Source organism: Lynx rufus, unplaced genomic scaffold (genome assembly GCF_022079265.1).
Source record: "Lynx rufus isolate CCGP_SWC_20201006 ecotype Redwood Valley unplaced genomic scaffold, mLynRuf1.p SCAF_2, whole genome shotgun sequence".
Taxonomy (NCBI): Eukaryota; Metazoa; Chordata; class Mammalia; order Carnivora; family Felidae; genus Lynx; species Lynx rufus.
Window position 1 is genome coordinate 179,873,347 of NW_025814834.1, and position 12,743 is coordinate 179,886,089.

At 39.3% G+C, this 12,743-nt stretch overlaps 1 protein-coding gene across 2 annotated transcripts in view; it reads right to left on the reverse strand.

The window, feature by feature from the left end:
• Nucleotides 1-12,743, reverse strand: part of SCP2 (sterol carrier protein 2) — a 132,290-nt gene that overhangs the window by 117,965 nt on the left and 1,582 nt on the right. For both annotated transcript variants that reach the window (XM_047084181.1, XM_047084182.1), the window contains exons 2-3: nt 2,383-2,440; nt 1,688-1,759 (exon numbers count right to left, since the gene is read on the reverse strand). In XM_047084181.1, coding sequence (XP_046940137.1) covers nt 1,688-1,759; nt 2,383-2,440 — 130 coding nt within the window. The remainder of the gene's footprint in view (nt 1-1,687; nt 1,760-2,382; nt 2,441-12,743) is intronic.

Here is a 12,743-nt window from a genome sequence, read left to right on the forward strand (position 1 = left end):
GTAAATACTTCATCAAGTCCAGAAAAAAAAAAAAACTTAATTGAAAAAATGCTGGGCACCTGCGTGGCCCAGTGGGTTGAGCGTCTGACTTCGGCTCAGGTCATGATCTCGCGTTCCGTGAGTTTGAGCCCCGTGTCGGGCTGTATGCTGACAGCTCAGATCCTGGAGCCTGTTTCAGATTCTATGTCTCCCTCTCTCTCTGCCCCTCCCCCACTCTCACTTTGTCTCACTCTGTCTCTCAAAAATAAATAAATGTAAAAAAAAATTTTTTTAATGTTAATGATAACATAAAGGAAGACCTAATGGAGAATACTGACAATACTAAAATGAGAAAAGTAGGTTACCAAAAAGTATGTATACTAGGACCTCATTATTTTTTTTCTTTTTTAAGTTTTATTTATTTAAATAACCTCTACACCTAATATTGGACTCAAACTCACGATCCAGAGATCAAGAGTTGCACATACTTCTGACTAAGCCAGCCAGGTGCCCCAGGACCTAATTTTCTTGAAGAGAAAGTTGTATATGCATGCATACTCACATGCATTCATATTCACTGAAGGATAACACCAAAAATTAATGGTGATAATTTCTGAACTAGACAATGGGATTACAGGTGATTTCTTTTTTCTTGTCTTTTTCTGTTTCCTTTTTTTGTTATAATTAGTGTATATTCTTTTCCTAGTTAGAAAAAGTTTGATATGGGAATGCAAGCTGGCGCAGCCACTCTGGAACACAGTATGGAGGTTCCTCAAAAAATTAAAAAGAGCACTACTCTACGACCCAGCAATTGCACTACTAGGTATTTATCCAAGGAATATAGGTATGCTGTTTCAAAGGGACACATGCACCCCAATGTTTATAGCAGCACTATCAACCATAGCCAAAGTATAGAAAGAGCCCAAACATCCATCGATGGAGGAATGGATAAAGAAGACGTGGTATATATACACAATGGAGTATTACTTGGCAATCAAAAAGAATGAAATCTTACCATTTGCAACTACGTGGATAGAAATAGAAGGTATTATGCTAAGTGAAATTAGTCAGAGAAAGACAAATACCATATGACTTCATTCATATGAGGACTTTAAGAGACAAAACAGAGGAACATAAAGGAAGGGAAGCAAAAATAATATAAAAACAGGGAGGGGGAACAAAAGCATAAGAGACTCATAAATATGGAAAACAAACAGAGGGTTACTGAAGGGGGTGTGGGAGGGGGGATGGGCTAAATGGGTAAGGCGCATTAAGAAATCTACTCCTGAAATCATTGTTGCACTATATGCTAACTAATTTGGATGTAAATTAAAAAAAGAAAAAGAAAAGAAAAAAGTTTAATAAAAAATTTTATTGGATACAAAAAAGTAAATGTTTACAAATTTTAAAATAACAAAGAACAAAAATTTATCTTCTGAACAGTATCTTTATATGGTAGAACTATGGGCAATTTTTTGTTTTTTAAAGATAAACAATTTTTTTTTAACTTATCTCCTGTTTTGGCAATAAACAATGGCAAAGACATATATTAAACTAGGCTAACACATAAGGGAAATCTAGGAATGATAGGAATAAGACTCTGAATTCTGATTTTTGAGGGTTAAAATTTACAAATGCCTCTGCACTGTTTATGAAGTTGCTGCTATATTAGGTGAAACACTTTTAGAATATATAGTTTACCACATACCATAAACGTAGCCAACACATGCCTGTTCCACTACTGAATAAGGGATCTGTGCATCAGATAAAGCTTTCTCGCCTATAAAAACAAAAGCGTTTAATCAAATAGTGCTTTGAGTATTTGCTTTAGGTGAGTAAAAATTAAGTTTAGAGTTTTCCCAGAGTAGATCTACCTCCAAATAGTCTACGTTCAATTCAAATGACAAACCTTCATCAAATCCTCTCAGACCTCTCCATTGAGAAATAACCATTTCTTCCTCTAAGCTACTACATCACTTTTCCATACCTCCTTTATGATACTTATATACTAACTATAAATATATTAAACCCCAAAATCTTAAACCCCCTTAGTGGCAAGGTCCTTGTCTTACTCATCTCTGTGGCTCCACTGTACCTCTAAAGGGCAAAATTGGAAAGAATATCATTATTGGGGGGCAGGGAGGGCGCCCACAGAGCCCTTTGCTGTCACACTAAACAGTTGGATAGTACATAAAATCAAAGGCCACTGTTTGCCCTGGCTTTCTAGCTAAAAATTAGCCCAAGCTCTTTTCCCTTTGTCCTTCCTAATGAATCAGTAAGCAATTATCTGTATAGGTTCTTCTCCTTGACCCAGGATTCTTTTTACGGTTGCAAGGTTGTTCCACAATCAAGATAGACTACACAGTAACATCAATGTTCAAATACCTAAATTTTCTATTTTACCTGCTTCTTTTGCCAAGTCAGGATAGTCTCTTGAATTCCCAAGTCCAGGCTTTAGGAACTAGAAATATAGAAGGAGATAATAACAGAAGCAAATATAGTTAGATTTTTCTCACAACAGAGCACTGCAGAAATTCATTCATCTATTAGCTTACACAAAAACACACTGAGCACCTAACATACTGAGCACCTATCATGTTCCTGGACTCTGACAATAAATAATATACAGTCCTTGCACTCGGGGAGCTTCTGGTCCAACAGAAAACAGAAAATTATACTACAGTGTCCATAAGTACAGAATAATTTGGGAGGGAAAACTACATAGGTTCAGAGGGAGGATTAGAAAGGCTTCCCAGAGGGGCGCCTGGGTGGCGCAGTCGGTTAAGCGTCCGACTTCAGCCAGGTCACGATCTCGCGGTCCGTGAGTTCGAGCCCCGCGTCGGGCTCTGGGCTGATGGCTCGGAGCCTGGAGCCTGTTTCCGATTCTGTGTCTCCCTCTCTCTCTGCCCCTCCCCCGTTCATGCTCTGTCTCTCTCTGTCCCAAAAAAATAAATAAATGTTGAAAAAAAAAAAAAAAAAAAAAAAAAAAAAAAGGCTTCCCAGAGGAACTGACATTTAAATTAAGTCTTTTAGGATGGAGTTTGCCAAGTCAAAGAAAACAAAACTTCTAGGGCAAATGAGAGAATATGGCTCAATCCAGGTACTAAAAACAAGTTTATATTGCAGCAGTTGAAGTGCAAGATAAGTTACAGCAAGTGACAGGTACAGAAGAGTAACTTAGGTCCAAATGATGGTAACCACTAACATTAATTGGGCACTTACTGTGTTATGCATTACGCTAAGCACTTCACATATATTAACTCATTTAATCTTCACAATAATCCTAAGAGGTAGTCACTATTATTATCATCACTTTACAGTAAGAAAACTAGGGTATATAGAGAGATTAAGTAATTTGCCCAAGGTCACATAGCTAATAAGCAATGAAGCTGAAACTTCAGACAGTCTGGCTCTGGAGCCAACTCAGGGAACGTTATATGCATTCCTTTGACATCTGAGCTTTATCCTGAAGACAATGGATTTTTTTTTTTTTAAGAGACTGGAAAAAAAACAACGAGATACTGCTACACACCTATTAGAATGGCCAAAATCCAAACACTGACAATACCAAATGCTGACAAGGATGTAGAGCAATAGGAAGTCTCACTGCTTGTGGGAATGCAAAATGGTATGTCCGCTTTGGAGGACAGCTTGGTGGTCTCTTATAAAACTAAACCTTCTCTTTTTTTTTTTTTTATATATATATGAAATTTATTGACAAATTGGTTTCCATACAACACCCAGTGCTCATCCCAAAAGGTGCCCTCCTCAATACCCATCACCCACCCTCCCCTCCCTCCCACCCCCCATCAACCCTCAGTTTGTTCTCAGTTTTTAACAGTCTCTTATGCTTTGGCTCTCTCCCACTCTAACCTCTTTTTTTTTTTTTTTTCCTTCCCCTCCCCCATGGGTTCCTGTTAAGTTTCTCAGGATCCACATAAGAGTGAAACCATATGGTATCTGTCTTTCTCTGTATGGCTTATTTCACTTAGCATCACACTCTCCAGTTCCATCCACGTTGCTACAAAAGGCCATATTTCATTTTTTCTCATTGCCACGTAGTATTCCATTATGTATATATACCACAATTTCTTTATCTATTCATCAGTTGATGGACATTTAGGCTCTTTCCATAATTTGGCTATTGTTGAGAGTGCTGCTATGAACATTGGGGTACAAGTGCTCCTATGCATCAGTACTCCTGTATCCCTTGGATAAATTCCTAGCAGTGCTATTGCTGGGTCATAGGGTAGGTCTATTTTTAATTTTCTGAGGAACCTCCACACTGCTTTCCAGAGCGGCTGCACCAATTTGCATTCCCACCAACAGTGCAAGAGGGTTCCCGTTTCTCCACATCCTCTCCAGCATCTATAGTCTCCTGATTTGTTCATTTTGGCCACTCTGACTGGCGTGAGGTGATACCTGAGTGTGGTTTTGATTTGTATTTCCCTGATAAGGAGCGACGCTGAACATCTTTTCATGTGCCTGTTGGCCATCTGGATGTCTTCTTTAGAGAAGTGTCTATTCATGTTTTCTGCCCATTTCTTCACTGGGTTATTTGTTTTTCGGGTGTGGAGTTTGGTGAGCTCTTTATAGATTTTGGATACTAGCCCTTTGTCCGATATGTCATTTGCAAATATCTTTTCCCATTCCGTTGGTTGCCTTTTAGTTTTGTTGGTTGTTTCCTTTGCTGTGCAGAAGCTTTTTATCTTCATAAGGTCCCAGTAATTCACTTTTGCTTTTAATTCCCTTGCCTTTGGGGATGTGTCGAGTAAGAGATTGCTACGGCTGAGGTCAGAGAGGTCTTTTCCTGCTTTCTCCTCTAAGGTTCTGATGGTTTCCTGTCTCACATTTAGGTCCTTTATCCATTTTGAGTTTATTTTTGTAAATGGTGTGAGAAAGTGGTCTAGTTTCAACCTTCTGCATGTTGCTGTCCAGTTCTCCCAGCACCATTTGTTAAAGAGGCTGTCTTTTTTCCATTGGATGTTCTTTCCTGCTTTGTCAAAGATGAGTTGGCCATACGTTTGTGGGTCTAGTTCTGGGGTTTCTATTCTATTCCATTGGTCTGTGTGTCTGTTTTTGTGCCAATACCATGCTGTCTTGATGATGACAGCTTTGTAGTAGAGGCTAAAGTCTGGGATTGTGATGCCTCCTGCTTTGGTCTTCTTCTTCAAAATTCCTTTGGCTATTCGGGGCCTTTTGTGGTTCCATATGAATTTTAGGATTGCTTGTTCTAATTTCGAGAAGAATGCTGGTGCAATTTTGATTGGGATTGCATTGAATGTGTAGATAGCTTTGGGTAGTATTGACATTTTGACAATATTTATTTTTCCAATCCATGAGCAGGGAATGTCTTTCCATTTCTTTAAATCTTCTTCAATTACCTTCATAAGCTTTCTATAGTTTTCAGCATACAGATCCTTTACATCTTTGGTTAGATTTATTCCTAGGTATTTTATGCTTCTTGGTGCAATTGTGAATGGGATCAGTTTCTTTATTTGTCTTTCTGTTGCTTCATTGTTAGTGTATAAGAATGCAACTGATTTCTGTACATTGATTTTGTATCCTGCAACTTTGCTGAATTCATGTATCAGTTCTAGCAGACTTTTGGTGGAGTCTATTGGATTTTCCATGTATAATATCATGTCATCTGCAAAAAGCGAAAGCTTGACTTCATCTTTGCCAATTTTGATGCCTTTGATTTCCTTTTGTTGTCTGATTGCTGATGCTAGAACTTCCAGCACTATGTTAAACAACAGCGGTGAGAGTGGGCATCCCTGTCGTGTTCCTGATCTCAGGGAAAAAGCTCTCAGTTTTTCCCCGTTGAGGATGATGTTAGCTGTGGGCTTTTCATAAATGGCTTTTATGATCTTTAAGTATGTTCCTTCTATCCCGACTTTCTCAAGGGTTTTTATTAAGAAAGGGTGCTGGATTTTGTCAAAGGCCTCTTCTGCATCGATTGACAGGATCATATGGTTCTTCTCTTTTTTTTTGTTAATGTGATGTATCATGTTGATTGATTTGCGAATGTTGAACCAGCCCTGCATCCCAGGAATGAATCCCACTTGATCATGGTGAATAATTCTTTTTATATGCTGTTGAATTCGATTTGCTAGTATCTTATTGAGAATTTTTGCATCCATATTCATCAGGGATATTGGCCTGTAGTTCTCTTTTTTTACTGGGTCTCTGTCTGGTTTAGGAATCAAAGTAATACTGGCTTCATAGAATGAGTCTGGAAGTTTTCCTTCCCTTTCTATTTCTTGGAATAGCTTGAGAAGGATAGGTATTATCTCTGCTTTAAACGTCTGGTAGAACTCCCCTGGGAAGCCATCTGGTCCTGGACTCTTATTTGTTGGGAGATTTTTGATAACCGATTCAATTTCTTCGCTGGTTATGGGTCTGTTCAAGCTTTCTCTTTCCTCCTGGTTGAGTTTTGGAAGAGTGTGGGTGTTCAGGAATTTGTCCATTTCTTCCAGGTTGTCCAATTTGTTGGCATATAATTTTTCATAGTATTCCCTGATAATTGTTTGTATCTCTGAGGGATTGGTTGTAATAATTCCATTTTCATTCATGATTTTATCTATTTGGGTCATCTCCCTTTTCTTTTTGAGAAGCCTGGCTAGAGGTTTGTCAATTTTGTTTATTTTTTCAAAAAACCAACTCTTGGTTTCGTTGATCTGCTCTACAGTTTTTTTAGATTCTATATTGTTTATTTCTGCTCTGATCTTTATTATTTCTCTTCTTCTGCTGGGTTTAGGCTGCCTTTGCTGTTCTGCTTCTATTTCCTTTAGGTGTGCTGTTAGATTTTGTATTTGGGATTTTTCTTGTTTCTTGAGATAGGCCTGGATTGCAATGTATTTTCCTCTCAGGACTGCCTTCGCTGCGTCCCAAAGCGTTTGGACTGTTGTATTTTCATTTTCGTTTAAACCTTCTCTTAACATTAATCCAGCAATCCTTGGTATTTATGCAAATGAGTTGAAAACTTATGTCCACAACAAAAGCCCACAGAGGCACATTTATAGCAATTTTAAATAACTGCCAAGACTTGTTAAGTAACCAAAATGTCTTTAGTAGGTGAATAGATAAATAAACTGTGGCACATGGAACACTACTCAGTACTAAAAAGATATGGACTATCAAGCCATGAAAAGACACAGAGGGTGGTGCCTGGGTGGTTCAGTCAGTTAGCATCTAAATACTGTCTTTGGCTCAGGTCACGATCTCACGGTTCATGGCACAGAGAAGAACTCCTTGTTGGACTCTGCCCTGACAGTTCAGAGCCTGCTTGGGATTTTCTCTCCCCACTCTCTCTGCCCCTCCCATTTGTGCTCTCTCATGCATACATTTTCTCTCTTTCTCTCTCTCTCTCTCAAACGAATAAACTTTAAAAAAACAAAGAAAAGACATGGAGGAATTTTAAATGCATGTTACTAAGTGAAGAAGTCAATCTGCAAAGCCAACAAACTGTATGATTCCAACTATACGACATCCTGGAAAGGGCAAAACTATGGAGATAGTAGAGATTAGTGGTTGTCAGAGGTTGAGGGAAAAGAGGGATGAACAGGCAGAGCACAGAGGATTTTCAAGGCAATAAAACTATTCTGTATGATTTTTTTTTAATATTTGTTTATTTTTTGAGAGAGAGAGAGAGAGTGACAGCGAGGGAGGGGCAGAAAGAGAGGGAGACACAGAATCTGAAGCAGACTCCAGGCTCTGTGCTGACAGCATAGACACAGGGCTCGAACCCACAGACCATGAGATCATGACCTGAGCCAAAGTCAGATGTTTAACCAACTGAGCCACCCAGGCACCCCATATTCTGTATGATATTACAATGGATACATGTCATTATACATTTGTGCAAACCTAGAATATACAACACCACAACGGAACCCTAATGTAAGCTATAGACTCTGAGTGACAATGATGTGTCAGTTTAGGTTTACTGATTATAACAAATGCCCCATTCTGGTGCAGATTACTGATAGGGAGTGAGGCTGTGCATGTGTGGGGGCAGGGAACATATGGGAACTCTATACTTTCTGATCAATTTTGCTGTAAACCTAAAACCGCTTTGAAAAATAAAGCCTTATCTTTTAAAAAAGAGAGAACTGGGGTGAGAAGAGCTGCATTTTAGATTATTATAGATGTGGGGCGCCTGGGTGGCGCAGTCGGTTAAGCGTCCGACTTCAGCCAGGTCACGATCTCGCGGTCCGTGAGTTCGAGCCCTGCGTCAGGCTCTGGGCTGATGGCTCGGAGCCTGGAGCCTGCTTCCGATTCTGTGTCTCCCTCTCTCTGCCCCTCCCCCATTCATGCTCTGTCTCTCTGTCCCAAAAATAAATAAACGTTGAAAAAAAAAAATTAAAAAAAAAAAAGAAAAAAATAGATTATTATAGATGTAATGTGGAGAAATGAATGAAGGGAATAGGCAGGAGGCAGTGAGGACAAATGATCCTGAAACAGTCCAAGTAAGAGTTGACTAAGATAACAGCAGAAAAGATGAAAAAAGTAGACAGATTTAAGAAACATAAAAGAGGAAAATCTACCAAACTAGGTAGATAAACAAACAAAAATAAAGTGGAGTGGTTTGCTGGTCAGTGGAGGTGCTAACAAAAAATTGGCTTTCAAAAAATTTTGACTGCAAGCCACAAAAAATACCTATTACAACAAACCCAGTAGACACATATATACATACAAAATTGAAGCTAAATTTTCATGAAACACTTATCCTTGTTATACTGATAAAATATTTTCTATTCGATTTCAAGTTTTTAATGCTAGAAGCAACCTACCAAATTTACTTTTCAACCTCCCAGTGTCACAAAACCAGTCTTAAGTATTATATAGAGACTTGACTTAAATTCCACATTTCATTGCACAGTGCTGAAATACATCTGTTGAACTTGAACCAAAAGAAAACATTTAACATTTCTTCCCATTCTGTCTCATCCAATTTCTTCATAATTCCTGCATTAGGGAATCCTTCATAATTCCCTAATTCAGTACCTAAAAATTGCCTATTCCACCCCTACTTATTCTTCAATTCACTATCCACAATCAGATCATTTACAGAGAGCACTCATATACAGAGAACAGTATGCTAGGTTCTAACTGGTTATACCAATTCATGATTAAATTATAACCCATGTAGTGAAACAACTGCACTTTCCCAGTGCTTACTGAAATCAAGGTAATTTTTAAATGACTAGCCAAGCAAATAAACACATACAACACTACTTCTTCAAAATAAAAAGCATAGTTAGGTGGAAACTACCTAATGTCCATTAACAGCAGACTGGATCAACTGTGGTATGTTCACACAGTGGACTACATGACATCAAGTAGAATGAAAAATCTATAAATACACATACAATTATGGATGAATCTCACAAATATAATGCTGAATAAAAAAGCCAGGAGTAATCTATAGCATTAAAGGTCTAAAGTCAGGATAATGGCAATCCTTGCAGGTGAGGAGTCGGTGACTGAAAAAGAGCACAAAGGAGATTCTGAGGTGCTGGTAAAGTTCTATTTTTTTTAGTTTTTGTTTCATCAAAGAAATGCAAAACAAACAAAAAGCACCATAAGGCATTAATAAAAACGGCAATTCAGTTTCGCTACTCTCCACACACTAGTCTTACTTGTTCCCAAAACATCCACTTTTAATTCTTTTAGACATTTCTTTTTTTTTATAAACTGCCATATTTCTAAATGTTCTTATACTATCATTTCTTTATCAATTTCAGAAATTATATCACCATCTCCAAAAAGGGCCAGTGAGGATTAGGTCTCTTTAGGCCCCCCCCCACATAGACATTTACACTTACTCCATCCCACTTATACAATTGAATAATTTTTTATTAAATCAGTTCTCATTGTTTACTTCATTAAGTAAATATTTTTTATTACTGGGCCAAGTTGTGTGCTATAATTACATTTCCTATGGTAAAATTTTTTTTCTAGAGTTATTTTTAAAAGTTTTAACCTTGGGGCGCCTGGGTGGCGCAGTCGGTTAAGCGTCCGACTTCAGCCAGGTCACGATCTCGCGGTCCGTGAGTTTGAGCCCCCCGTCGGGCTCTGGGCTGATGGCTCGGAGCCTGGAGGCTGTTTCCGATTCTGTGTCTCCCTCTCTCTCTGCCCCTCCCCCGTTCATGCTCTGTCTCTCTCTGTCCCAAAAATAAATAAACGTTGAAAAAAAAAAATTAAAAAAAAAAAAAGTTTTAACCTTTTGGGGGCACCTGGTTGGCTCAGTCAATAGAGCATGTGACTCTGAATCTCGAAGTTGTGAGTTTGAGGCACAGGCTAGGCGTAGAGATTATTTAAAAACAAATGAATAAATAAACTTTTTTTTTAATAATAAAAAAGTGGCGCCTGGGTGGCTCAGTCAGTTGAACATCCAACTTCTGCTCGGGTCATGATCTCACGGTTTGTGAGTTCGAGGCCCACGTCGGGCTCTCTGCTGACAGCTCAGAGCCTAGAGCCAGCTTTGGATTCTGTGTGTGTCTCTCTCTCTGCCCCTCCCCTGCTCATTCCCTCTCTCATTCTCTTTCAAATAAATAAATGTTTAATAAATAAATGATAATAAATAAAAGTTTTAGCCTTTTTAAAGATTAATTGTAAATAGCAGAGATACAGAATACCACACACAAAACATGAATTACTCTAAGGCACTGACTCTAAGGCACTGATACAGAATACCACACACAAAACATGAATTACTCTAACCACTGACAAAGATTCACCAAACTCTAGCCAGGCTCCTCTGAGCCCTCTTCTCTAAGCCACCACCTTGGCTTATAAAAAACAAACATTAGCACAGTTTCTAACAGCTCAAGTCCACATCCCTAGGATGACTCTAGCCCTACTTAAAGTGCCTCAAGGCTACCAAAAAGAAGTTACTGTTTGTTCGCACAAACACAAGAAGATAGGACCCCTGTCTCCAAGTCTCTGTGGGAGAGTGGGAGCCCAAGTTTGGATAAGCACCAGTTAGCAAACCCAAGTGGATTTCACATGGACCAAGACCCCCCTTCCTCCTTTTTGTAAGTTTTCATTTCCCTAGCACTACACTACTGGGCCCCAACTCACCACCCTCCCTATTCCCTCATTTCCCTTTAAAACACCCACTCACCTCTGTATACATCAAAACTGAGTGCACTTCACACTGGACTTTCCCTTTCACAGTCATATGTTACTGACTGAAATATGTCCTGATGCTTTACCTAGTGTCTGCCTTTCCTTATCTTTCACACCACCACCCAGACCGATAAATTGAACTTTGCTTCCATTTTTACTCCAGAAACTCCTCTAAGCACTCCGTCCCAATCTCAATCTCCCCTTACTATCATTCTCTTACAGCAATCACTTCTTTGTAATATTTCATTACTTTATCATCCAAGTATGTATCTGTAGACACTACAGTTTAGTCTTGCCTTTTATCAAAATTCCACGGGTCTTTTAATTCTCTTTTAATCTACAGGTCCTCCTCCACTTTCTTTCCCTCTCAATGTATCTGTTTAAGAACCTAGAACATTTGACCTAGAGCTGCCCAGATAAGTGTTGCTTTAGCAAACTTGTTTCAGTTGTGTGTTGGGCTGGGGGGGCGGGGGAGGGGGAATGTAAAATGTATTTCTTCTGTAAGTCATGAAATTATCATACATTAAAGTATTAGGAAAATCAAGTGCTTATTATTTGGTCCTAACTATAAGGGCACCAGAATTTAAAAAAAAAAAAAAAAAAGTGACCAGAATAACTTAGAGCAAGTTGAAGAAATAGGAGAAAATATAGTACTTGGGTACTTTGCTATAGACTGAATGTCTGTGTCCTCCCAAAAGTCATATATTGAAATCTAATCCCCAGGGGCGCTTGGGTGGCTCAGTCGGTTAAGCGTCCAACTTCGGCTCAGGTCATGATCTCTCAGTCTGTGAGTTCGAGCCCCGCGTCGGGCTCTGTGCTGACAGCTCAGAGCCTGGAGCCTGTTTCAGATTCTGTGTCTCCTTCTCTCTGACCCTCCCCCATTCATGCTCTGTCTGTCTCAAAAATAAATAAACGTTAAAAAAAAAAATTAAAAAAAAAAAAAAGAAATCTAATCCCCAATATGGTTGAATTTGGAGGAGGGGCCTTTAGGAGGTCATGAGGATGGAGCCCTTACAAATGGGATTAATACACTTATAAAAGAGACCCCAGAGAGCTCCCTCACCCCTTCTGCCATGTGAGGACACAGCAAGAAGATAGCTGTCTATGAACCGGAAAGCAAGACCTCACAAGATACTGAATCTGCCAGTGCCTTGATCTTGGACTTCTCAGCCTCCAGAACTGTGAGAAATGAGTATTTGTTGCTTAAGCCACCCATGCTACAGTATTGCTGTTACAGCAGTCCAAACAGATGAAGTCAGACCACTTCTTGAAATAGGTAGAAGGTAAATCTATGAAAAAAGGGCACATCAGAAGGTAAGCAGCATAAGCAAAGGGACTTGGGCTGCTATCAGCCAGGTGGTGGTTGTGATTTAGTTGTATTAAAACCTGTTGGGGCGCCTGGGTGGCGCAGTCGGTTGAGCGTCCGACTTCAGCCAGGTCACGATCTTGCGGTCCGTGAGTTCAAGCCCCGCGTCGGGCTCTGGGCTGATGGCTCAGAGCCTGGAGCCTGTTTCCGATTCTGTGTCTCCCTCTCTCTCTGCCCCTCCCCCGTTCATGCTCTGTCTCTCTCTGTCCCAAAAAAAATAAATAAACGTTGGAAAAAAAAATTTTTTTTTAAAAACCTGTTG